This window comes from Bos indicus, chromosome 8 (genome assembly GCF_029378745.1).
Source record: "Bos indicus isolate NIAB-ARS_2022 breed Sahiwal x Tharparkar chromosome 8, NIAB-ARS_B.indTharparkar_mat_pri_1.0, whole genome shotgun sequence".
Taxonomy (NCBI): Eukaryota; Metazoa; Chordata; class Mammalia; order Artiodactyla; family Bovidae; genus Bos; species Bos indicus.
The window spans coordinates 29,916,711-29,944,256 of NC_091767.1; the positions used below are offsets into that span (position 1 = coordinate 29,916,711).

Consider the following 27,546-nt stretch of genomic DNA (forward strand, 5'->3'; position numbering starts at 1 on the left):
TTAACTACAGTAGTGACGTTTATTTGTACAGTCCCCTCTGTGCCTGTTCTCTCTGTGTGACTCCCCAGTTGAGCAGTAAAAGACTCAGAAAATGGTGATATTATGCTAGAACATACAGATTATATTAGAAAATATGTTTGTGCCAACTAATATGTAAGTTAAAACAATAGCCTGCTGCAAGTTGGGTGCAGCTCTGCGGCCTCCTGGGATATCTTAGCAGGTTTTGTTAAGTCCTTTTTTAAAATACCTGTTGCCTTCACATGTGTTGAGGTCCATCTTCAACATGCAATGTCGACTTCACAGTTGCCTCTGAATAAAAATAAATGAGCAAGTAGAATGCTTGTTAGTTAAAATTGAAAGCACAAATATATATGGCCCTTTCCAAAAGCCAAATGTACCAGACTCCAGTACATTTTTACTTGGTTTTATCTCTCCAGCCCTTTAATCGTCCTAAGACACTGCTTCACCACTTCCTCGAGGAAGCACAAGCAGGAGCAAATTAAGTTTCCGAAAGTAAAGTTGGATCCTGTTTAAGTAGATTAGGGTCTGGCATACCATTTAATTTTATCAGGCATTTAAAGTGAAGGATGTACACTGTGGCCGGCTGTGACTTGCCAATTAGCTGGGCTTTCCCCACTGTTTCTGGTTTGGCAGGGACGAGGTGGTTCACCCTGCTGCACTGCTGCCTGCCAAGGACACATGGCCAGTTCCCGGCTTCCTGTCTTCCTCTTTGTGTCCTGGCCTTGCCTTCCAGGGAGCTGCCAAGACACCATTGCCAAAAATCTTCCTTCGGAAAGGTCAAGCAACCTCAAGTCACCTATGCCAATATTTGTGTTTTCTTTTAAATCCTTCTGTTTCGGTGCTCAACTTGGAGAAGAGTGTACAACCGAACATGCAGCGAGTGGAACCTGGGGTCACTTTGGATCACTTGGATAAAGCAACAGAACCCAAAGAATCCCTTGGCTGGGCAGGGTGTGATGTTTCTGGTAGAATTCTATTTAAAGCTCTGTGAAGTGTGATAGAGTTCAGAATGGTTCAGTGTGGATTTGGATGTAGTTTGCTTTTTAGGATTCACTGTACACATGTGAGTTTTGGCTGTAGCTGTCTCCTGGTGTATCTCGTGGCAGGGAGAGAGCGAGTAAGATGGAAATTGGTCTTGGCTTGAAGGCTGCAATTTTGTTTGTGTTTTTAGGACTTATATAGTCACATGGTACTTTTGCTTTCCAGTTTGCAAGGAAACATACTGGTAAGCAGTCTGAGAACAGTGCACAAGAGAGTTTACCTGGGGTGCCTGTTGAAAGTGCCACTTTCTTGGCCCCAGCACTGCTGTATGAATCACAGCCATTGGGAGTGAGGTCTGGGAATCTGAATTTTTAACAAGCATCGCTAATGATTCTGATGCTCACTAACTTGTGGACTGAAGGTGTCACTGATTGTGAAATGAAGATAAGGCAGGTAGCATTTATTGTCACCAAACAGCAAATTGTCCCAAGTGTTTCCTTCAGTTGATCTTTCGGAAGACCTAGATCTTAATTTGAATCTTCAGATTGTATGCAAACCAACAACAACAAATGCAAAATTTTTAATAAGAAATTTTATCTAAATAAATATCTCTTGTTTGAACCCTCAATTTTAAGGTTTTTAAAGTTTTTTCTCATGACACACAGGGCTGCCACAGGTTGCATATAGAACAACCCTAGCTATCTTACCACCTGTAGCCCACCTGTGATGTTCTACAGAGTTATAGTGTGATGAGCCTAGAAACACCTCTCACTGAAAGAAAGTTCATGTTGCTAACATTTCAAAATTCTGAGTGGTTTTCTTTAATTTGAAAAGATTCTATAGGGGGAATATGGAGCTCTTACAGTGCCTAAAACTGAGGTACCCAGTGATTCTCACGGCTGTTGTCATTTAATCAAGGGAACACCAAGTATTCTGCCTGTAGATCCAAGGGAAGTTCAATGTAACCCCAGTATTCTCTTTTGGCTTTTCACGTGAAATTGTCCATAGCATTTCCTTACTAAGTAAGCTCTGTTTAATTTTCCTGTGTCTTCTGATATGCTATCAATTTTGGTAAGGATAGCCTTGAACCTTTTTTTTTTTGGTCTTTTTTTTGTAGCATTCCTAGAGTTATGCCCAGGTTACCTTTGTAATTTTGCCTTTTTCTTCCCCCTAAACTGTTTCCAAAATTTGCTGAAAAGCTGTAGCCTCAGGGACACCTCTGCTTTTCTGACATGACTGACAATCACTCCGGTAATGTGGAACACACGTTCTGTGAGAGTTTGCCCATAGCCTTGGATTCCAAATTTGCAACTTCAGCATCTTCCATTGAAAAGAAACAGCATGTTTTTTCTTAAACTTCCCCTTTGCTTCCCCTTAAACCATAGTCTTTTATGACAGTAATAAGGAAATGTGGTTCTGGGTATAATTGCCAAGAGGCAATTGCACCCCAGAGGACTGGCAGAATTTTCTTTTCTATATCTGAAGGCTGGGCTCCATCAAGAAGCTCCATTTGCAAATAACTCAATTAGAATAATCACAACAATGTCTTTATTTTTGTGGCAGCTTTCCCCATAGAGATCAAAGTACTTTGGAGACATCCTATCAAATTCATTGTTGTAATACCCAGTGGACTAGGATAAAAAAGTTTTATTATAGTTTGTTTGAAATAGGTGATTGAGGCAAAGAGAGGGTAAGTAACATCCCAGAGGTCACAAAAAAAGTCAGTAGGGCATGCAAAGAATTCAGGTTTCCTGTTACTCTGCAAGTTATCAAGCTACATTCTTTCCTGGCCATTGGAAAGATTGAGAATAAAGAAAACCTCTTTTCAGATTGCATAACAATGTAGGTGAAAGTGCTTTGAAAATTGTAAGGCATTGTTGCTATCTTTATCACTTAGTACAAGTGGAAGGTAAGAAAGAGCCTCACTGTCAATAGCTAGCTGTTCCAACTCATGTGACATGGGTTTTTACAAATTCTTGGTTGACCGGGCCCAAATTATCATTCATCTCCATCATCAGTGAAAGACTAATGAAAACTTACATCTATAATTCTGAATTAAATAATGCACTTAAACATTTTATAGCTCGTTACAGATTCTTAAACTGCCTAAGTTCCGTGGGATCGATAGCAAACTTTGAATCAGTTAAGAGGCCAATGATCAAAATTGCTATGGTTGGATAAACCACCTAACGAAGAGCTCATCTGAGCGTTCCGACTTTGCTTAGAGTTTTTACTCATAGATTCTATAGTCCTGAGGGTGGGTCTAAGGAATTTCAGCCCTATTTTTTAATGGGAATTGGAGATTTGGGAGTAAAATTGCTGCTGCTGCTGCTGCTGCTAAGTCGCTTTAGTCGTGTCTGACTCTGTGCGACGCAATAGATGGCAGCCCACCAGGCCCCTCCATCTTAGGGGATTTTCCAGGCAAGAGTACTGGAGTGGGGTGCCATTGCCTTCTCCGTAAAATTGCTACTCATCTTCTAATCTAATTTCAAATTGCTACTCATCTTTCGATCTGATTTCAAAGAGCCTTGGAGGACACACCCTCTGGGAAAGAGACACAATTAATGTGATGTTCTTAATTATTATTGTTTGCCTAGTGATTAAAGTGGCATATTTTGGTGTAGCTTTATAAGTGTCCTCTGTACTGGTATTGGGGAGGGTCAGGAGTGGTAGGATATCCTCCTGTGAACAGGATTTTCTTTTCCCAACCAGGAGCTGAAAACTCAGAAACATCCCCCAGTTATCAGACCTTGCCTTCTAATGGGAAAAATGAGAAGTTAGGCATAAGACAAATACGTGATGTTTTGAAGCTCTCTCTTTGATTTTCAAAGTTCTAGAGTAAGTTCCGAGTTCTTCCCTCTAACCCACATAAATGAAGTCATCTCTTCTTTATCATAGATCCTCCCTGTGCATCTCATGGGAAGAGTAATGGCTTTGAGACTATCTCATCATCATTACACTTCCTTTTTTTTTTTTTTTTTTATCATTACACTTCTTGTTGTGTCTTAATGCTTAATGAATGTTAAGCTGAAAATGAATCCATGTGAACAGGGGAATAGAAAATAAAGTTCAACCAATGAGGCAGCAGCCCAATTTTGAAAGTCTTCACATTTTTATAGTTTACATTGTCAAGCAAAGTCCAGAAATTATCATTTTCTTAGAAATTATTTCTCTATTTCACATCCTTGCAAAATTAGCTAGACTTCTTTTAAATCCCATTTTTACTTTATTAAAGTATTCCTTAAATATACAGTTTGGTAAGAAATTGGATATTTTGTCAACAAGATGTAAAATGACAGGCATCATTTTCTTTTAAGCCCTCTTTCTTTCTTTCTTTACCGGTGTCACGGGAGGGAGAGGGGCTGTGCTCCTCTCAGGCAGACAACAGAGCTTTGCTGTCTTGTCTTGGTAAGTTGGTTTCAACCTTGCTGTCTGTCTTTGTTAGTTGGTTTTAGTTTTGCTTAGGTTAGTTGTAGCAAAAGTCCTTTTCTTCTGGGAGTTGAATGGTCCAATAAAGTAAATCAGTAGTTTCCATTCAAGTCTTGGGTAGAGAGACACCACAGTTAGCACTCTGGTTCCTGCAGTAGCATTCCCAACTGACATGCCAAGGCTGAAGATTTCCATCCGGGTCAGGTGTTGCTGCTGCTGCTGCTAAGTCACTTCAGTCGTGTCTGGCTCTGTGCGACCCCAGAGACGGCAGCCCACCAGGCTCCCCTGTCCCTGGGATTCTCCAGGCAAGAACACACTGGAGTGGGTTGCCATTTCCTTCTCCAATGCATGAAAGTGAAAAGTGAAGTCGCTCAGTTGTGTCCAACTCTTAGCAACCCCATGGACTGCAGCCTACCAGGCTCCTCCGTCCATGGGATTTTCCAGGCAAGGGTACTGGAGTGGGGTGCCATTGCCTTCTCCAGGGTCAGGTGTAGCACATTATAAAGGAACTTAGAGAATGTCACACTAAGAGATTTACTCTTTCCAGAGAGAAAGAACACACACATGCTGGACTGAGGTGACACAGCCCTCTTCCAGTATTAAAAAATTGTTTCCTTATAAACTATTTCCATGTTATTTTGTTCCATTACATCTGCTATGACATTTGTAAGTGGATGGAGATTTTCTGTTTATTGGCTTCCAATCAGATCTTCAGATACATTGTTTGAAGGTGGAGATCAGTTCTCCTTGCTCTACCAGCCCATTGGTAGGAGGGCACCTCTTGACATCTGTACAATTATTAGTACATCTGTCATAATTTCAGTTATCTGCTTGGCATAATATGGTCAGTTCAATTTCATTTGTTTTATCTTGGCTCTGAGTTATAGATTCCTATGTGATGATTCTTAAATCCCAGAATCCATGTATAGAGTATATTGGAAAAATTGGGGATAATTTTTTCTTTTTTTGGATTGCAACTTACAGTGAAAGTTTAACTACAGAATACTATGTAGTAAAAAAAAAAAAAGAAAAATTTACTTACAGGGCAACAATGGAGAAACAGGCATAGAGAAAAGACTTATAGACATGGGGAGAGGGGAAGAGAGGATGAGATGTATGGAAACAGTAACATGGAAACTTACATTACCATATGTAAAATAGATAGCCAATGGAAATTTGCCGTATGGCTCAGGAAACTCAAACAGGGGCTCTGTATCAACCTAGAGGGATGAGATGGGGAGGGAGATGGGAGGGAATTCCAAAAGGAAGGGGATATATATATACACACACACACACCTATGGCTGATTCATGTTGAGGTTTGATGGAAAACAGTAAAATTCTGTAAAGCAATTATCCTTCAATAAAAAATAAATTAATTTTAAAAAACTGTTTAACATTTCAGTTCAGTTCAGTTGCTCGGTTGTGTCCGACTCTTTGCAATCCCATGAATCGCAGCATGCCAGGCCTCCCTGTCCATCACCAACTCCGGGAGTTTACTCAGACTCACATCCATCGAGTCAGTGATGCCATCCAGCCATCTCATCCTCTGTTGTCCCCTTCGCCTCCTGCCCCCAGCCCTCCCAACATCAAGGTCTTTTCCAATGAGTCAACTCTTCGCATGAGGTGGCCAAAGTACTGGAGTTTCAGCTTGAGCATCATTCCCTCCAAAGAAATCCCAGGGCTGATCTCCTTCAGAATGGACTGGTTGAATCTCCTTGCAGTCCAAGGGACTCTCAAGAGTCTTCTCCAACACCACAGTTCCAAAGCATCAATTCTTCGGTGCTCAGCCTTCTTCACAGTCCAACTCTCACATCCATACATGACCACAGGAAAAACCATAGCCTTGACTAGATGAGCCTTTGTTGGCAAAGTAATGTCTCTGCTTTTGAATATGCTACCTACGTTGGTCATAACTTTCCTTCCAAGGAGTAAGCGTCTTTTCATTTCATGGCTGCAGTCACCATCTGCAGTGATTTTGGAGCCCCAAAAAATAAAGTCTGACACTGTTTCTACTGTTTCCCCATCTATTTCCCATGAAGTGATGGGACCAGATGCCATGATCTTTGTTTTCTGAATGTTGAGCTTTAAGCCAACTTTTTCACTCTCCACTTTCACTTTCATCAAGAGGCTTTTTATAGTTCCTCTTTACTTTCTGCCATAAGGATGGTGTCATCTGCATATCTGAGGTTATTGATATTTCTCCTGGCAATCTTGATTCCAGCTTGTGTTTCTTCCAGTCCAGCGTTTCTCATGATGTACTCTGCATATAAGTTAAATAAGCAGGGTGACAATATATAGCCTTGACGTACTCCTTTTCCTATTTGGAACCAGTCTGTTGTTCCATGTCCAGTTCTAACTGTTGCTTCCTGACCTGCATACAGATTTCTCAAGAGGCAGATCAGGTGGTCTGGTATTCCCATCTCTTTCAGAATTTTCCACAGTTTCTTGTGATCCACACAGTCAAAGGCTTTGGCATAGTCAATAAAGCAGAAATAGATGTTTTTCTGGAACTCTCTTGCTTTTTCCATGATCCAGCGGATGTTGGCAATTTCATCTCTGGTTCCTCTGCCTTTTCTAAAACCAGCTTGAACATCAGAAAGTTTACGGTTCATGTATTGCTGAAGCCTGGCTTGGAGAATTTTGAGCGTTACTTTACCAGAATGTGAGATGAGTGCAATTGTGCAGTAGTTTGAGCATTCTTTGGCATTGCCTTTCTTTGGGATTGAAATGAAAACTGACCTTTTCCAGTCCTGTGGCCACTGCTGAGTTTTCCAAATGTGCTGGCATATTGAGTGCAGCACTTTAACAGCATCATCCTTCAGGATTTGAAATAGCTCAACTGGAATTCCATCACCTCCACTAGCTTTGTTTGTAGTGATGCTTTCTAAGGCCCACTTGACTTCACATTCCAGGATATTTAGATTCATTTATATTTGGCATTAGGCAGCATTAGGCTTCCTGCCCCTCATCCATGTTTCCAGAGAATTTCAAGGACTGTTTCTAGCTCGTGGTCTCAACATTATTCTTGTAGTTTTCAATGTCTGTGCAGTATGTCTACTGTCATGTTATGGAGGTTGTCTTTTGGCTTATTCATTGTACTAGAATTTTCTCATTTGAAATAAAGGGAAGGGATAGGAAAATGAAAAAGTAGAATTTATTATCCAGCTTATTTCATGCTCATTTTATGCCTATTTAGACTATAACTCATTTTCTTTTTTTCAATAAAATTAATTGAATTAAATTTACAAATTTCACCTCAAATGACAAAGATTGACTAAATAGATTTCAGGCTTAGGTTTATGTAATAAACAATGATTTTCAGCGGATGAACTCTCCATATGATGTTTGGTGGTAACTATCACAAACCAGGACAATAATGTTTAAGAAACAGGAAAATAAATGAGCGCGTACTGTATAGCGCAGGTAACTCTGCTCAGTGCTCTGTGGTGACCTCAATGGAAAGGAAATCCAAAAAACAGGGGTATATGGATTCGTAGGGCTGACTCCCTTTGCTGTACAGCAGGAACTAACGTAACATTGTAAAGCAACTGTATTCCAATTAATTAAACAAAAGAATTAATTAAAACAAGAGAAACATGAAAGTCAAATTTTGGTGGGGAGGAGTGGGAGCGTTCAGAGTGGTTGAGAGGAAATAGAAGGACATGGTATTACAGTGCAGTGCTGGCAGCTGAGCGTGCCCACCAAGTACCCGTGTCATCCTGTTCATAGTTGCATCAGAAGTGGGCAACGTGGGTCATAAGTCAGCAACAACATTCATGTGGATTAATGCTTTCTATAATAATGTCCCTCTAGTGGGGTGTTTGTAACACACTGTAACATATCAAGCGTATTCGTATGTTTGCCTTTATGATTGCAATGTTTTGATACTGTGAGTTTGATATTTTGATATTGTGAGAAGCATGCACGTACTTCCCTGTGCGTACAAGCATAACCGTTTTTGTGTTCTCCTATTTGCGGAGTGTTCCAGTAAAGCCTCATAGATTATGCAGTCCTGATTGAAGAAAGTAGTTGTGCATGTTCTTATTTTATGACTGATGTGAAAATGCTGGATGTCAAGTGAGGGAGAAAGTCATGTTGCAATTATTTCTCCTTTTAAGCGTGAGAGTGAAAGTGTTAGTTGCTCAGTCATGTTCAACTCTTTGCAACCCCCTGAACTGTAGCCCATCAGGCTCCTCCTCTGCCCATGGAATTCTCCAGGCAAGAATACTGGAGGGGGTTGCCATTTCCTTCTCCAGGGGATCTTCCCAACCCAGGGATCGAACTTTGGTCTCGTGCATTGCAGGTGGATTCTTTACCTTCTGAGCCACCATTCAAGTATATATTTCTTATGTTGATATATGTCAGTCTGTAGTTAAGGCAACTCTTTCATTATCTCCACCTGATACTCTTTGCTATTCAGATAATTGATAAGCAAGTCAGAGTTGTTTGTGTCATGAGACAGAAATAAATGTACAATGTTCTATAAAAATAATCAGGCTCATAAGATGATCTAGTCAAGGAACAGACAATCAGGTTTATAGGAAAGTCACATACACAAGGAAAAACGCAGTTATCTTGTTATTTGTTAAAAGTTAGATAGAAAGACTAACTCTGAGATGGTAAGAGAAAGACTAACTCTGAGATGGTATACCTGGATGGAACCTGGATAGGTGGGTGGGAATATCAGATCTCCTGGAAGAGATGGATTTAGAGCTTGGCATTGAAAGTCTAATTAGTTAAATTAATCTTTTTTAATGTTGATTATCTTTATGTGTTAATATCGTGCATTATAAAAGACTGGAGTGTAGCATTTCGTACATAGTACTGAATGACGTAGTGCTGAAAAGTGACAGTACTTTGTCACTTTTAAAAATGAGAATCCTAACAAATACCTGAAATGTATTAATATTCTAAATGATATTATATTTAATCCAATACTGATGACTCCATTACCTGACATCTATTTTAAAGTAACGAATATGTCAAAAAACACATGTATCTGTCAGGATCCAGAATAATACAGCTCCAACTAGAGTCCACTAGAAAGAATAAGATAGGGGAGACCAGTTATAATGATGTTACTGCTAAGTCACTTCAGTTGTGTCCGACTCTGTGCGACTCCATAGACAGCAGCCCACCAGGCTCCCCCGTCCCTGGGATTCTCCAGGCAAGAACACTGGAGTGGGTTGCCGTTTCCTTCTCCAGTGCATCAAAGTGAAAAGTGAAAGTGAAGTCACTCAGTTGTGTCTGACTCCTAGTGACCCCATGGACTGAAGCCTACCAGGATCCTCCATCCATGGGATTTTCCAGGCAAGAGTACTGGAGTGGGGTGCCATTGCCTTCTCCCATAATGATGTTAGAATAGGTGAAAAGCCAGATGGCAGAGGCAACCCAGACATTCGCATCTGTAGGGGCCCCCTACTGCAACTAAGGCTGGAGGGATAAAGGGAAGATGTGGTATTGCCAGAGTCCTTAGAGACCACAGAGAGAGCGACCCACACTGTGAAAGTTAGAAAACAAATGAGACAGCCATTGCTTGGGGTTACTTGTTAAAACAGACAGAAGGAAAGAGATACCTCCCCTTCTCCTTTCTTCCCACTCTGCATTTCCCAGCTCCCACCAGTGCCTCTAACTTGAAGCCAGTTGCTAACAGAGCTGGGAAATGTAATTTGCAGGAACAGAGGGAGGGATGTCTCCAAGGAAGCATTACCATTACATGGCAATTCTGATTTTGGAGGTGGGGTCGGGGGATGGAATTGAGGTGAGTTCAAAGCATTGATCTTGTGAGAGGGATTAAGTTTGCAGGATATTATCCAAAGCCTTATCATACTAGGTTTTCTTACTGGCATTGAGTTAACTAAATTTTTTTTTATCCTACTGGAAAATTTAGCTTGTATCTTTTCATCATAGTGTTATTGTTAGATGCTTTTGAAAATTCTCTACGAATGATCTTGTTGGTTAATTTTCAAATGTTAACATACTGTAAATGTCAGGAAGTATTTGATCTTTTCTAATTAGAGCCAGTCTTTAAAACCCAAAACAACAGGTGACAGGCTCAATTGTTCCCCTGCCAGTTAGTAGCTCTCACAAAAAATTATAGGCACCTTCTCCCTTTCCATCTTTTAAAGATATTAAGGATGGACTAGGAAAAGTTCAACTCCTCCTGGAATCAAGCAGTGTCTACAACTTGAAGATAATGATGTGGTTTCTTGGTTCTTTTGTGATTTTTGCTTCTTGGAGGTTTGGGTATGTGGCAGAGTTTGTAATTTGTTTTTTGATTGGATGGCAATGTCAGATTTGAAATGGCAGCATAATAATCAATTTGGAAAATTGAACATTAGCCATGTGTTATGTGCAGTGAAAGTAATCTTTGTGAGCATGGGAGATGAGGCTGTAGTGAAAAACTTGATGTTGGTCTGTGCTAAAATTTTGTCACATCTGGAAGGCATTTGATGTATAAAATTACATAGGTTTGATACCATATAGGCCTAAGACATATGGAGGGGACATTATGCAGAAACTTGTTCTTTTCCATATTCTTTAGCTTAGAGATTTTTGAATCATAAGGAGTCCATTTGAATCTCCATTAAAGATAAACTGAGTAAAATGACCAAATGGAAGGAATTTTGAGCACATGGTCAACAGCTCTGTGTCCTTATCCTCCCGATTCCCTTCTTTAAATTGATTAAGCACGGGGCATGCTCATCATTTTTCCTCATTTTCTAAGTAACCGTAGTAATGAATAGTGGATTCCATGGTAGGCTGCTGTAATAGACTTTTTATTATTCTTGCTTAAATTTACCTGCATTTTTAGCTTTCCTCTTAAAAAGATCATTTGAAGTAATATTGCCCCATAAAATTATAACAAATCATATTTCTGTTGGGTTATAAACTTTTCAGAGTTCTTTCAAACATATTATTCCACTTATTAGAATGGTTCTGACCTTGTCTTGAAAAAAAGAAGGAAAATCATATTCATTGAGCATTTTTTGGCTTTTATTTTATCAAAAAAATTTAGTTGCTTTCCTCTCATGCACAGTTTTCATTTGCAGGAGGAAGTACTCCTCATCTGTTTCCTCATTTTATCCTTTAAGAAAAATGTTAGTTCACATGATGGTATTATTCCAGCAGTTTTATTCCTGGTAAATTAACTTTTGTCTGAAAAGTAAGTTCTTTGAACCACTTATCAAGGAACTGTTAGGACATTTAATACTATTATCTGCCACATCAGCAAGCTTCCTGTTTCATCAAGTGACTTCTCTGATTTTTCTTCCTCCAATATTATGATAAAGTTATTTTATAAACAAAAGTAGTATGAACGTCTGATGTACAAATCTACTGTACCTTGGTAGAAAGTATATCATCTTTGTCTTACTCCATTACTCTGCTAATTATTATGCACCTTTGATTAAACATATAAGTTTATTTTTACATCATCATAGAGTTAAGAGCCATGATTTAATAATAAAGCAAGGATGACTTATTGATGACATACAACTAGTAGGGTATGTTAAAAAAACCCACTAATTTCTTTTCTCTAAACTTGTGTAATGAGTATAAACATTTTAATGATTGGGCAAATTATATTTTACCTTCAACGATGGAGAAATCTGTTAAAGTGAAACATTTCTTTTTAAGAACATATGCCAGTGATAAAATGAGCACGGGAAAAAATAAGAATATGACTCTTTGGTCATTACATCATTTGCTTGTATTTGTGGAGAGTTTGCAGACACTAAAAAATACACTATATGTAGATAATAACCAAACAAGTAAAAATTATGACTGACGACTGCCAATTATAATTTGAGAAAGGTGAAAAGTATTTTAAGAGCTGTCAGCCATCAAGGTCCGGTTCACTGTGAAGAGTGGTCCTTTTTTCATCACATACTGATTGGACATCTACTGTATGCCAGGCAGTGAATAAGGCTAATGTGGATCTTGACCCCATGATTTTACACTCCAGCAGGAGACCTGAACACTAACACAGAACTTTACCTGTGTTGTTAGTGTTTTCAAGGGGAAGTATAGAGTGAAAACAGAGGACAACTAGCTAGGTGCTATTTTAAATTAAACTTTAAAGTATATTAAAAAAAAGGCATTTCTGCACAAATATTTATGCATATTGTCAGTGTTGTATAAAGTTAATTTTTTCCCTCATTCCTGTTGAAAATGACTAAGGCTAAAAAGCTCTTACCTTTTTTAAATTCAGTTTTAAGTGATTGGGCAAGATGCAAAGTGATTCAGGCATGAAGTGGTTTGCTTAGGGTCAAAGCACAGGTATTGGTGGTTACTGAGTAGAACCCAGGAGTCTGACTCTCCAAACAGTTGTGAGAAAACATGTCCTGTTCCCTGAGAAGAAAGATTGCCAGCAAAATATTGGAAAGTCTTCTGTCTGGTTTTAATCTAGATAAACAATACTGTATTAAGTTTGGGGGAAATACAAGAAATGATATAGGGCTTCCCAGGTGGCTCAGTAGTAGAGAATCCCCCTGCCAGTGCAGGAGACGCAGGAGAGGGGAATTTGATCCCTGGGTGGGGAAGATCCCCCGGAGGAAGAAATGGCAACCCAATACAGTGTTCTTGCCTGGGAAATCCTACAGACAGAGGAGCCTGGCAGGCTACAGTCCATGGGGTTGCAAAGAGTCGGACACGACTTAGCAACTAGACAACAAGAACAACAGGAAATGATATAGCACGGATGGGCCACATGTACCCAGAGTGTGCTATGTGTAGGACTTAGAATAATGCATAAAGATCCCAGAAAAAATAAAGCATATAATGAATTACTGTGCCAGGCAGAGTAACCAGTGCTGTTCAGGACATTGATGGTAAGAGCATTTGTTTTTCGCCCTGGTTTCCTTTTAAGAGAACATTTCAGACCAATAGGATCACAAATGTTGCATTTGGTTTATGTTGAAATTCTGCATTGATTTTTCAATTTGCCTCCACAATTATGCTCTTGAGTCTGATGACATTCTGGTTTTCATTTTCAGATTCATATTTCACCAGCATTCTCTTTGCACTACATACCTTGCTATAAAATGCAGGTTTCGTGGTTTCCAAAAAAAAAGGATATTACATAGTATAGCTGAAATCCACAATGTTTCCCAGATGGGAAAGACAGAACATTCATCTCATCTTTTCCTCCTGGATCTGGTGGGGTTTTGGAAAGGGCTTCATTGTTTTCATGTGGCAGAGTGCATTGGCAAATTGTTTTCTAAAGTACGCAGTGGCGTGTTCTTCTAATATTATAAGATATGGGCAGCATTTATGAAAGATTATAAATCTTACAACTCTCCTCAGAAACTTAAAATACAGCTGGAAATGTTTTGCTTCCAACAAACATGCAATCTTCATAAAATTGGAAAAGAAATGTTTTGAATAAATAATGTTTTGGTTTATTTCTCTCTAGTGTGAGATCTATTTTTTTTAGTCAAAACCATGCCATAAAACTCCTCCTTCTTCTACACTAACACCCTTGCCTCTGTATTTATATTTTGCTGGTGCATCTATTTTTTTTTTTCCAGTTTTAAAGTATGCCAGATTGCTTTTCCTTGTTTTTAAAGATAGAAAACTGGATTTCTCCCAGGGACTCTTTCCCTAACTAGGATGGTTTAAAACCGAAACAAGGATTGAGTCAGTTAATTAATTTAAATGAGATTACAAATCAAAAACATATTACACAATCTTGATTTAATTACCGCATTTTATTTACTTAATTGAAAACACACTGTAGAAAGTTAGTAATCTTGACAATGACCAGTATAGTATCTTTACCTTCTATAAACTAAAGTCTTTGCAATCAAGAAGTTTAGATGATCCTGGTTGTGACCTTTGGTTCACTCAATCCCTGGATCAGTAGAGAGTCACTGAACTTAATCTTAGGCCAGAAAGGTCAGATACAATTATCCCTGCTTTCATTTGGGAGATTTTGGTGCTGGTTAATGAAGCAGTGCAAACCTCTGGTCTGACGTGTTGGCAGGTCTCATACTTCTTGTGCAGGGGTTGTCCCATCTGCATTGGTGAATAGTCTCCTGGCATGAATAGATATCCTCTCAAATGGGTAGGTGATTTTTTTCCCACCTTGAATTTCAGTGCCCTATATTTCCTGGCTAATCACTTGTGAACAAATTTTGGTCTTGAGCTCAAACAGATCCTTATTTTAATCCTTGAGATATGATGCTTTGAACCTAATCCTCCTGTTAAGCAGAAAGAGAAAGTAACTCTTTAAAAGAAAGTTTAATAATAGAACTAGTGGAATGTGTAGGATAAGAAATAGAGGGGATAGTACCTATCTACTCTCTTGTATATTTTTCTTTGGTTAAATAAGTTACTTTACCTGTAAGGAGCCTCAGCATAGCAATTTTTTTTAATAGCAACCTTTTTTAAATCTCTGTTTTGCTACATTGAAGATACATTTTAAAATCCATGTTAACCAATACAAAATGAGATCTGAAGGTATGGGACCTCAGATGGAAAATAATATAGATGAAAATGCATAATTGAAAATATGTAAAAAGCCTTGTATTCCAAGAATTATATTGCATCTGCCAAAAGTGTTGGGAGAGATCTTGTTTCTCTGCCTGCTCAGTACTGAGTTTAGGGGAATGGATACAGACTCAGCAAAAATATGTGGATGGCTCCATTAAGAAAGTGACGGAGTTAACGACCACTTCCCGTGGACTGCTGGTTACCCGGGTTTTGCAGGGAACTTGATGCCGTATCATGGAATGTCCTATTGAGAATGGACAGACTGAAGCACCGAGGGAGAGTATGAGCGTTTTGCCGCATGTTTCCGTGCTTTTGAGAGATAAGGAAGCACTTAGTTTTCACAGGTTCTTTATGTTATTCTAATAACCATTTAAGAGCAGAAAAAGGAAATATTGCAAAACTCTAGTTTTGTGTCATCCCAGTTGATGAAAGAGCCCTCCATGAAAACTGAAGCTATATAGATTTTTTTACTGTGCTGGTGAAAAAAATACAGCAAATTATGTACTTAGAATTGTGATTACACAAGCTAACAACAAATGCCAGGGAAATCAGTGCTCATAGAAAGTAAACTCCGAAGGAGGAGGCAGGACAGTTTACAAAGGGATAGGGAGGTTTGTAGGAGAAGAATAGTTTTCTCCTCTGTCCTTGTAAAAGATGGATGGTTTTTGTCTTACTTTGTGTTTTCTTGTTATAAAGTACGTGGATTTGTATCCCTTCCCCTCAGGTTTTTGTTTGTTTCTTACATTGGCTTTTCTCTTTCTTAAGTTCTTCCTGGCATACTATATATGCCATTTATAAAAATATTCTATTTTAGTATGTTGGTAGTTAATGTTTTGGAGAAAAAGAAGGGGACTATTCTAAGCCTTTAGAAAACTCTCGTGGTATTCTTTAGTTGACAATGAGCTGTTTCTTTACCTGCTTAAAGCAGAGGAATATGACAAAGGGGCCCTTTATCACATGATGACTAATTTTAGTTCTAGCAGGAGGCTATCTGTAGGTTAACAGGTTACAGTGTGGATTTCATTTACTCTTCTGATATCCCTTGATATAAAAGCTATATTGTTAGTCACAGAATTTTAGAGCCAGAAGGGACCTGACAGGGTACCTTGTACAATCGCTTCTTTGCACCAGAATGATTATTTATAAAATTAATGCTTCTCAAATGTGGTTTTCTGTTGATACTCAAGTCATGGTGTCAGAGAATAAAATGAATTCCTAAAACAAGCGTCACCTTGGGGTAGAAAGACAGCCTGTATAGAAAGGTCATCAAAAGCTTCTTGGCTTCCTTCTTGCTTCCTGGAACCCCCCACAGATATCTCCTCCTTTTTGTAGGAGAAAGCCAAACATGAATTTCTGTCTCAAAATACTTCCTCTTATCTATCTCCTCCCATTTCCAAATATTTCTTCAAAAATTAAAGGGAGAACTGAGACTTACAATAGCCTGGGAGACCCACCCTGGGAATTGTGTCTCTCTCCCCTTTTCTTGTTACAAAAGGTTTATCTGCTTGATTCTTCTCTTTTTTTTTTATTGTGAATAATTTCTAAAGACTTTATTTATTCTAAATTGAAGTATAATTGATTTACAACCTTTCAGGTATACAGAAGAGTGATTCAGTTATACATATACGTATTCCTTCTCAGATTCTTTTCCATTGTAGATTATTATACTATGTTGAATATAGTTCTCTGTGGTATATAGTAGGTCCTTGTTGGTTATGTATTTTATATATAGAAGTGTATATTTGTTAATTCCAACTCCTAATGTATCTCTCCCCTACTCTTTATCCCTTAATTGTAAGTTTGTTTTCTGTGTCTGTGAGTCTATTTCTGTTTTGTAAATAATTTCATTTATGACATGTATTTTTAGATGTTTCTGCATTGAGGACGCAGGCCTAGTCTTTCTTTTATTCTAGTCTTTCTTCTCTGTGCACCTCTGTGGTTTATAGACAAATTATTTTCTGCTCATTTGACAAACACATCTGTGAGACACTGTAGCAAAGTTTAGGGCCATGAAGCTAAGCAGGGCAGTAGCCCTGCCTTCATATAGTTCAGAATCTGAAAGGAATGACCTCAGCATGGAGGTACTTAGGGGGAAAAAGACAGGCACCCTGTGCGGAGACTCGGGGGCATCAGACAGAGGTGTGACACTCGTGGGACTGGAAGGCTAACGTGTGACCCAGGCGTCCATAGGGGCCGGATCAAAGTGCCTTGAGTGGCATCCCAAAGTTTTTGAAGTTTCTTTCTCTTATGTATTGCGAATACATGTAAAATTTTAGCAGGGAAGAAGCTGAAGCAGTTTTAGGTTTTAAAGAGATTACCTTGGTAGTAAAGAGGAGTATGTATTAGGAAGATGTGAGATCTGTTCATTTTTCAAGACCCTGTTCCTGAGGTCACCTCCCTTTGATATATTTTATGACATGTCCTTACCTATCCGTCATAGGAAGAACCAATTATTTCCTCTTGATATACACTCACTTATAGCTCCTATCCTGGAGGGGGGCATGGCAACCCACTCTAGTGTTCTTGCCTGGAGAATCCCCATGGACAGAGGAGCCTGTCGGGTTACAAAGAGTCAGACACGACTGAGCAGCTGAGCACAGCACAGCACATAGCTCTTTATCATAGTGTGCATTAAAAAAAACTTGTGCATTTCTGTCTTAGCAACCTCTGAACTTCTAGAATGTGTAGATTGTATAATCTTCTTTTTGAAACAATATTTTAAGGGTCAGTAATGAAAATTAAATGGAAATTTAATACATATTATGGAGAACTCATTATGTTCCAAACATTAGTAACTGGAATACAGAAGGTACTCCATAAACCTTATTGATTCTCATTTAATTGATGCTTACGTGAATGACCTTCAAAAATATCTTTCACAGTTGAGATGATCTGAGCACATCAGATGACTGAGTTCATCCCCTTCCACCTCTGCCCACTGCCCCCCCCCAAGAAAGTTAGTACTCAGTAACAAACATTTAACAGGTCATTATTTATTTATCTTGTATATTTAACAAACATTTTATTGGACTTCCACCAGATTATCAGTAGAACACTAGAATTTCCTTTGTTTAGCAATGAGAATCCAAGCTAAATATATTTAAAGCTGGCCTCTTTCTAGAGCATCAGTTGGTGTATGGACATCAGTGAGAGTAATAATTATTTACAATTTCAGTTAGAAAAAATGTGTAGGGGTTTTAAGGACTTTTAAATTTCTGAAGAAGGTTGTGAATATATTGGTAAATGATGGGGGAGGAGGGAGATTAGGGGAATGTAAAGTTCTCAGAAATCTTTAATTGAGTGAAATGTCATTTGGCTTTGCCTGATTATGAGATTGCTTCATAACCACTCAAGAGGCAGGGTGTCTTAATGGGTGGCCCATGTAGAGAACTTATGTTTTAATAGTTGCCATGTAACTTTGGACAAGTCACTTAGATCACTTAAGTATCCCAGGATTTTCCACAAAATTGAATCACTAGAGAAACTTGGTTACTTCTTAGGTGGGGCTTAGGTAGTAGAAGAACATGAAAGATTGGCTGCTTTTTAAAAAGGAGTGGATACGAGGATTGAAGGAGAGTTGTAAGTGTCATGTGTAGATGAGAACCTTTCTTAGTCCTGAAATCTTCAATTTGGGGGAAGAGAAATTGATTGCTTAAAAAGCATTAATTTAGAAATGGCTTCATTAACTGTTCTTTTTCCTAGAAGAAATATATTGTGTTTAATTACACTTCTAAGACAAAGATTGAATAGTAGGAGTTTTATATGTAATACAAAATATATTTCAGTCCTACGTTCTGTCAAGTCGGAAAGAGACAAAGAAGAGTAAAAGATACAGATTGAGATCAAGGAAGAGAAAACAATGTGAAAGGAGAGATAGGGCTGGTTTGAGTCTGCTGCCTTCAAGAGCCCTTTTCCCTCTTTTTCTTCGCGGCATCAGTGTCTCAAGACTCAGTGTGCTGGTCAGTTCACAGTCCCCATTCTGACCACCCTCCTTCTTCAGAGACTTCAGTCTTCCAGAAGGTAATTTTCACTCCTGACTTTTGAGCATGACGGCTCCCTGAGAGCCTCGAAATGGCAGCAGTGCCTTCCTCCCTTTTTGGGAGAGTGGGACCAAGGTATTTACAGAGAAATTCAAGAGGCACACACTTGCCCATCTTCAGTTAACTCAACACAGACAATTTTAGATGCTTACACTGGGATGGACAGACTTAGTCATATCCCTTTTCTCCCTTTCTTCCTGAAAGTCCATTAAAAATATTAGTCATTTTTTGAATGTGTCCTTTTTATGTTTAATAATATCTTTTATGTAATTAATTGTGTAAGAGGTATCTGACCAGTACTTAATGCTTACATAATAAAAGCTTTGCAGTGATTCTGTAAATTAGGTAGTATTATAGTTAAAGATGAAGACCCTAAGAGTTAAGTAATAAGATCACACTGCTACTGAGGGACAGAGCTGGGATTCACTATAATACGTGAAGTGTGGGTACACACACATTCGCACACACAACTTGAACAAACGGTGGAAGCAGTTAAAGAAAACCTTTGGGTATAGAGTAATTTGACCTAGGTGGTGGATTGGAAGGGTTTAGATGTGGTCTGAGTAATTCTTTCTCTGAAGTTAACCACAATAACAGTTCATTTGTGGTTTCTCTGCCAACTGCAACTCCCTGGTTACTTCCTTTTCCAGCAGTTGGAATTAAGTGACCACCGATATGAGGTGACATAAGAGTTAAGAATAGATTAGAGTTAGAATTTACTGTTGGAGAAGTAAGTGCTCTCCTGCTCACTCCTTGAGGGGGCCTCTTCTGTGTTTTGGGGATCCCACTTATGCTATTTTACTTCACGAGAAGGCACAGACATTGGACTATGAGGGAAAAACCTGTCATTGTGTGTCGGTAAATGCCAGATTATTTTAGAAAGTGGCATTGTTAAAAGCCAAGTATATGATTCAAATTTAGGGTCTCCTTCAGCTTTCCCTCAAATGTTTGTGGTTTTTTTTTTTTTTTTTTTCAGAAATTTCTTTTTTTTTCAGTTGAAGAAGCTGTTGTCTACAGTTGTTGCAAATGGGGGAAAAGGGTAATTTGCAGCAGAAAGAGAGTTTTCCAAATGGGCTATTGTGGTAACAGGGTGTGTCATTGTTCTAACGAAATACTTTCTTAGGAATGGAAGAGACCTTAATTCTTTACTGGTCCAAACTTCAGCAACAAGATGTTGGGAAAGAATTTTGTGTTCTGTTCTGAAACTGGTTTAACTAAACCTGCTGAGGCTCACCGGGAGCATACAGCTCCTGTGCCCTGCAGATGGACAGCCTTAATCTGCCTCCTGTTGTGTTGTCATGAAGATGGCATTAACCTCTTGGAGGGATGAAGACCTAGACTTTCATAAATGTAAAGAGTTCTACTCTATGAAGTAGACTTCCATAAATGTGAAGTAGCTTTATTAAACATAAAACATGGGGATGCCCTGGTCAATGGGTACACCATGTAAGTGGAAACTTCTCAAAATGTTAGAGTCACTTGAGAATTTAAGCTGGAATGTAGTATCAATTCTGAGGGACATTTGTCAGAGGAACTCGAGGCAGAAATAGCTGAGGCTATACCAAAATCGTGTAATTTATCTTTCTTTTTTTTTTTAATGTAGCTATCATACTCCATGCCTGGAAAGTAGCCCATATTGTACCATCTTTTATGGGCAGAAAGAAAGAGAAAGATTGATCTCCTAAGTTAGAAGTCACTGAGTCTTGCCTCAAAACCAGAAAAACTAATAGAATTCATGGGAGATGAGACAAACCTTTTGAAGAGAATCTTATTCTCTTTGACTATCTGGAGTCGACTCTAGCCAGAACTCAGACTGCAGGAGTAGTCTTTAAGTGGTTTCTTTTCCATTTGGGAAAATTAGAAATAAATTGGAGGATAATGTGGGAATCATTAAATATATTTACTAAGATTTTATAAAAAGTGTTCTAGGGCAAAAAAAAAAAAAAAAAGAGGGGGGGGAGGGAGAAGAAAAAGAAAAAAGGTAAGGATATGGGAAGAAGGGAAACAGTTCTAATTTCAGCATTAAATCTAGTTAGCAGGCATGAGGCGAAGGACAGAAATAAATAACCAAGTTTTATACAAAAGGAAGTCAAAAGGGTGTCCTTGCATTTAATATTAGAAGCAGCAGTTGCAGTATGTTAATAACTTCAATGGAAGAGCAGAGTAGCCCTGCTGAAAAACACCAGCATGTTTCTGCTTAAATTAGACTGGATCCCTGTCTTAGGTGTAATGGCCAGGTTTGGGGAAAGAGACTTTTGTCTGTAGCCACCTGTCACATTTGTTGAAATTCACTATCAAGTTCAAAATTGCCTTTCCTAGGCAAGCAAAGAAAGCTTGCTGAATCTGAGCCATCCAGCCCAGTGCATTCACAGCCGTGAACAGCACATTGAGGAAGACACAAAAGAAGTAGACAGAATCTCTGCCTCTGCTTAGGAGCATGCAATTTAGTTGGGGAGACAAAACTAAACACTAGAACCAATAAAAGAAGATTACAAAGCAACTTACAAGTAGGTGTATAATAATATGGCACAAATGACACAGATAAATGCAGAGGGGACATAGAGGAAAGAGGAGTGAGCCAAACACAACAGTGTCAGATTAGTTAGGGAGGCATGTTGCCTAACAGTACTGTAGCTTCTATGGCCCTTTCTGTATCATTGATGAGGAATAACGTGGGATAGGAAATTCAGATGTTCTGCATTGATCTCTTTCTCCTTATCTGCCGAGTCTGTCTATCACAGATGGAAATTAAATTGATCCAACAATTTACTCTCCACAAAGCCATGTTGGTTTCTACCTAGTAATTTATGCTTTTCTTGGTGTTTGTAAATCGATTGCTATTATGGGATGCAGTCAAATCTGGGCCTGGATCCAGTAGGTTGGGGGATTATTGGAGTGGATATGTATGTATGCACGTGAAATCCTGGAAAAATGGACTCTAGTTTCTGTGTATTTTTACTCATTGGATAAAAACCCTATCAGGTTTTTTTAAAAAAGCATGTTTCACTGCACTCAAATTGCATTTTTAGGGAATATGTCTGATTTGTTTCATATTGCTCCTGACAGGCCCAGCCTTCAAGTCACCTTCAGTGGCATTTTCTCCAGACCTTTTGTTTTAAAAAAGCCTTTCCCTACCCCATGAATATTACAGATCTCTACATTTTTTTTCTCTCGACAAAGAAATATATATATACACACACACACGTATCTACAGATGTTCATGTAGTTTAATAAAATATTGCTGCTGAAAGGCTTAGGAAAGTATGCTTTATTTAAACACTTGACTTCATTGTTCTACCTTAAAAAAAATTTTTAAGTCCTTCTGCGGATTGTGAAATTCTTTCAAAACAAATTAAAAAGAAAACATTTTCTGTGATTTCTTTACAGATTCTGGACAATCAGGAAGTCCAAGCCACAATGATCCTGCCAAGAATCCTCCAGGTAAATATGTGTTCCAGGACGTTTGCAATCTGACATTGTTGGAGAACAAAGGTACCACTGTATAGATAAACACCCCTTAATTGGTCAGCTGCCTATTTTGTTCTGGAGGGCAGGTATGATCGGGACAAGATGTGATTCTATTCAGACCCTTCACAGTGGCAAATGCCTCCACATTGCCGTCATCACTATGTACCTAATCACTAATGTTTTACTTTTTGTTGGTGTTTTTTTGAAAATGAATATGCATGTATTTTATAGTTGTGTATCCTTCAGGTGCTAAAAGGCACTGCTGTTTGAAAAGCCAAAAAGCCTTCTTTCTTTAAAAATGCACAAGAGAAAGTAAAAATTTTCATGTTCATTATAATTTATCAAATCTCATTACTGTAAAAGGTGGGCTCTGGTGGTGGTTGACTGTGTCTTCATGAGGAGTTTTTGCAAATGAGTTTTTATTCCATAAGGTTCTTAATAGAATTCTCAGAATCAGGAAATAATGAAAATCAGGCTTTTCCTTTCGTGTAATGTATGCCCAATACTCTCTTGGTTTTCAGAAGTTGTTTCGGATCTAAAAATGACTTTTATAAGAAATCATACTGTCTTTATGATTTTGTTTTTCCTAAGTTTGAAGACATAGAATTTTGATGTTGATTTAAGAGTAGTATCTTTTCTCATGCAGTAAAAACTAGTGCAAAGAAGAATTTCTAAAATTTTAATCTGATAAGATTTTTAATTGTACCTCTGACTTTAGTAAAAGAATGCTCTAAGAATAACGTAACGAAAACAAAAGCAAAAAAAAAAAAAAAAATTCAAATCAATCACATATACCCTCCACGTCCCAAAAGGATCTCATGTATCTTTTCATTGAAAACAAACCCCAGGTTTATAAAAGGTAATGATAAAAGTTTTCACAGGTCGACCTACTTTTACGTCCTTAATTTCTTGATCTTCCTATCATAATACTTTGCTAATCTGAAATTGAAATACCGGAAAAATCCTCAAAACTACAAGAAAATACGTCAGAACAGTCTTGCTTTAAAATGATATTAGAAAGATATAGCAAGTAAATACATAAGTAAAGATGCAAAGTCAATACAGTTTTTCTTCCTGAAAGACTGAAGGCAGGATTCTTCCTTGCCTACATTTTGTTCTTTATTTTTATCTTAAGAAAAATTTTTTCACCAACATATTAACTTCTTCTATATTGTACATGATCATATTATATGACAAAAGTAGTATATCCTTCAAAGATAAAAAAATCTCTAGTTATAGATTAAACTGTATACTAAGTTGATTTTTCTTTACTTTCATCAAAATCACTTAATATGACTACAAATTGCTAACAAAACATTCAAAAACTGAAAGAATTTAAACGTAATTTCCAGTTAAATTGATGATTTTATTTTTTGTGTGGATGAAACCACAAAGGTGAATTATTTAGAATATACTAAATTTTGTTAGAAATTTTCTAAAGTTGAGAAAACTTATCAACTTTACTAAAATTTCTTCTTTTTAGTTGACTAACATTTTCTCTGTGTAGCATAATAACCAAAAGTGAATTGTATCCAAACATTTTTTAAAAGCTTCGTTACTCATTTTACAAAGAACTGGGAAGGAGGGAAACCTTTTCTAGAAAAAGAGTTGATAAGTATTGTAAGTCAGACTAAACAAAGGATATGTTCTTTGCATTTGAATGACAGCTTGGTTTGAAATTAATAAAGCTGTTATTGTTTGAAATGCATTTCTGAACATGTACAGAGAGAACCATGCTCACTTAAAAATGTTCTGTGCTTGAGCTGAATGAATAATCTCAGAATAGTTATGCAATGACAGAATTTGATTTTCAGTATTTGTTGAGAAGCTTGCTTAAATTTTTCCTTTACTACAGTCAATGTAGCAGTTATTAATGTATCTGTTTCCATAGACTGTGACTAACAGAAACAATCAAGATGAAACATCTCTATTTTTTTTCCTATTAAATTTTCCTTAGAAATCAACCTTTTGAGAACTATGTCTTAAGACTGGAATATTGTAGGTAAATGCATACTATGATTAGTTGAATACTGTGTACATGTAAACTGTACATTGGTTACCAGTTTTTTCAGAAAGAGAATATAATAAAACATATAAAATATCAAAATTAAGTGGAATAAAATGAGAATTTTCTTTGATGATTCAAAAGCATTCCGTCATTTTAACTTGCTTTGTGTATCATTATATTTTGTCTAATAGTACAGATTATGAAGGAATTCTGTTTGATAAAAGTAAGAGTTTGTTCTGTAATACCTTGAAATAAATCAAGCCGCTAGGAATATTAAATGGTTTCTAATTGGAAATGTGCAAAAATCATAACTTATTAAGATTTTTGTTTCGCAATCAATAGGGATAAATTATACTTATTATTATAAGCTCTTTTCATAAATATAAGCCTGTTTGGTATTTTTAGAGCATAATTTATCTCTAGGAGCCTCTGTTCAACTGCTTTCTGGCTTTGGCTGAAGTGTGAAATCTCCGAAGTTCAAATTTAGTATAAGAAGAAGGGTCCATATCTTTATGGACAAATTCAATTTACTACCATATGCAATGAAACAGTCATATCGCTTTGCTGTTTGTATTGTTGTAGCAAAGAAAGTAAACTTTTGAAAAAGATTGCCTTGAGTGGGAGCACTGTCTTGTCGCTGCTAGTTTTCCACTGGGAGATGAGCAACCTCTGGACATTGCCACCTTCTTCTGTGTTTATCGCATAACAACTTGGGAAGAGACAAACATTCAAGATCTTTTCAAGGCAAAGTCTCTTTGAAATCTGTTTCCCTCTGTTGAGATGAAGGTAGAGATCACGTCCAATCCTCCTATAAGTACAGGTGCATGGGTCTCCCACAAATGTGCCATCCCTCTGGCTTGGATTTTCTCCAGCATCAGACATGACTGTCTGACATGGAGACACTTCCTTGCTGATTCAGAAGAACTTCCGAAACGTGAACTTGAAGCTCGTCATACTGTAGTATGGAGTCTATAGATAGGCTTTTAGTTTTTTAAACTGAAACTAGTGTTTAGTGTTGCCTTCTTGAGATTTGTATTTAGTAAGCAAACTAGTCACAGGTATTTGAACAAAAGCTATACATTTTGGGGGAGGAAGAATATTTGATACTTACTATTTTTAAATGCATTTAAATAGTTTTTTTATCAAGAAAAAATAGAGATGTTTTATCTTTCTGTTTCTTTTTAAATAATAAAATAATATTTTTTATTATTTAAAAGTACAAATAATGTATTTTTTAACATTATTTATGTCAAATAATTTGTCACCTTATATCCTTTCTGGAAAAAAATGGAACTAAAGAAATACTTGAATAAGTTAAATAGTCTTAGTAGTATTTCCTTATACTCTTACTATTTTGTGATTTAATGTTTTGTGTTTATTCTTTGTTACGTAGTAGGGATGGGCACTATAATCTTTTCTGGGATAAGGTGCCCCAAAAGTCTGACTTCATCCAAGGACATGACAGGATCATTTTGGTTAAGAAACAGTAAACTACTTCATTTTTTGTATGATTCACATTTTTCTTATTTATTTTGGGGTCAAAAGTTATATGTTTATATCTAGATGCTTCTTTTTGAACAGTAAATTAATCCCTTCTAAGCAATAGAACTGCAAGAGTCCTGTCTCAACTATAGCAAACAACTGTTGTGGACCAAAAGAGAATAAAGCATTAATTAAGGAACTTAGACACAGACCTAATTTTATTTTGAATGATTAAAACCTCCACTTTCACTTTTAGAAGGTGTGTGATTGGATTATATTCTTTTGAAATGAACTTTGATGTGCTATATTACTTTGTGTCTCTATATTCCTTGGGCTCTGAACTTTTAGAGTTCCCAATCCCAGTCTCTTGCCCAGTCCTGGGGTAGTTGCTTTCCAAGGAAAACAAGACAATCTAAAAGTTGGACTTTGCCCCTCAGTCAGCTAGAAGTGGATGCCTCATTTTGGAGTGCAGGAAGAGTATAGGTTTGTGGGGAGTTGTCTCTTGGAAATATAACAAGGAAACATTGAATCCTAGGACACTTTTTGCAAATTCTATACTGAGAGCTTATGAAGCATTCTAAGTATCACTAACCAGAGCTTTCTTACCTAGAAATGACATGGACTTATCCTACTTTTCTTTTTTGCAAAATTTGTCAGATGCTTGTATTGTTTTGTGAGGTGCTTTTGTGTGTACTTTGGCAAAACCTCTGGCAACTATTAAGATCATATATTGGGTAAATGTCAAATAGTTTGTCATTTTGTATCCTTTCTGGAATAAAAATGGAACTAAATAAATAATTGAATAAGTTAAATAAAGTGTATCTATTAACTAGCAATATGCTTATCTTTCATTTAAGACAGTATTTTATGTTTATATAAATACCATCTTTGAGAGATCATACAGTATTTGCCTTTCTCTAACATATTTCATTTTAGCATAATGCCCTCAAGTCCATCCATGTTGTCCCAAATGGCAGGATTTTGTTCTTTTTATGGCTGGATGATATGCTATTCTATATGTGTACCACATACATATCACAATTTCTTTATTCATTTACCCACCAATGGACACTTAGGTTGTTTTTGTATCTTGGCTACTGTAAATAATGCTGCAATGAACATGGGAGTGTGTATTTCTTGAATTTGTGTTTTCATTTTCTCAGGCATAGAATCAGTGGATCATATCATAGTTCTATTTATAATTTTTTAAGTGATTTCCATTCTCTTTTCCTTAGTGGCTGCCCCAATTTACATTCCCACCCTTTTCTCCATAGCCTCTCCAACACTTGTCTTCTCTTTTTGATAAAAGCCATTCTAACAAGTTCAAGGTGATATCTCATTGTGGTTTTGATTTGCATTTCCCTGGTAACTAATGATATAGAGCATATTTTTAGGTATCTGTGTATATCTCCTTTGGAAAACATCTATTTAGGATTTTTGCCCACTTTTAAATCAGCTTCTTTGATTCTTTTGCTATTGAGTTGCGTGATGTCTTTATATATTTTGGATATTATACCCTTATCTGATATATTATTTATAAATAGTTTCCCCATTCAGTAGGTTGCTTTTCGTTCTGTTGATGGTTTCCTTTGTTTTGCAGAGCTTTTTAGTTTGATGTCGTC

General features: G+C 37.4%; 1 protein-coding gene across 12 annotated transcripts in view; it reads left to right on the forward strand.

Moving 5' to 3' along the window:
* NFIB (nuclear factor I B) overlaps positions 1-27,546 on the forward strand; it is a 257,801-nt gene that overhangs the window by 119,517 nt on the left and 110,738 nt on the right. For all 12 annotated transcript variants that reach the window (XR_011568030.1, XM_070794542.1, XM_019965916.2 and 9 more), the window contains exon 3: positions 22,354-22,407. Coding sequence is in view for 11 of the 12 variants with exons in the window: in XM_070794542.1 (XP_070650643.1) it covers positions 22,354-22,407 (54 nt within the window). In the remaining variant the exon portion in view is untranslated. The remainder of the gene's footprint in view (positions 1-22,353; positions 22,408-27,546) is intronic.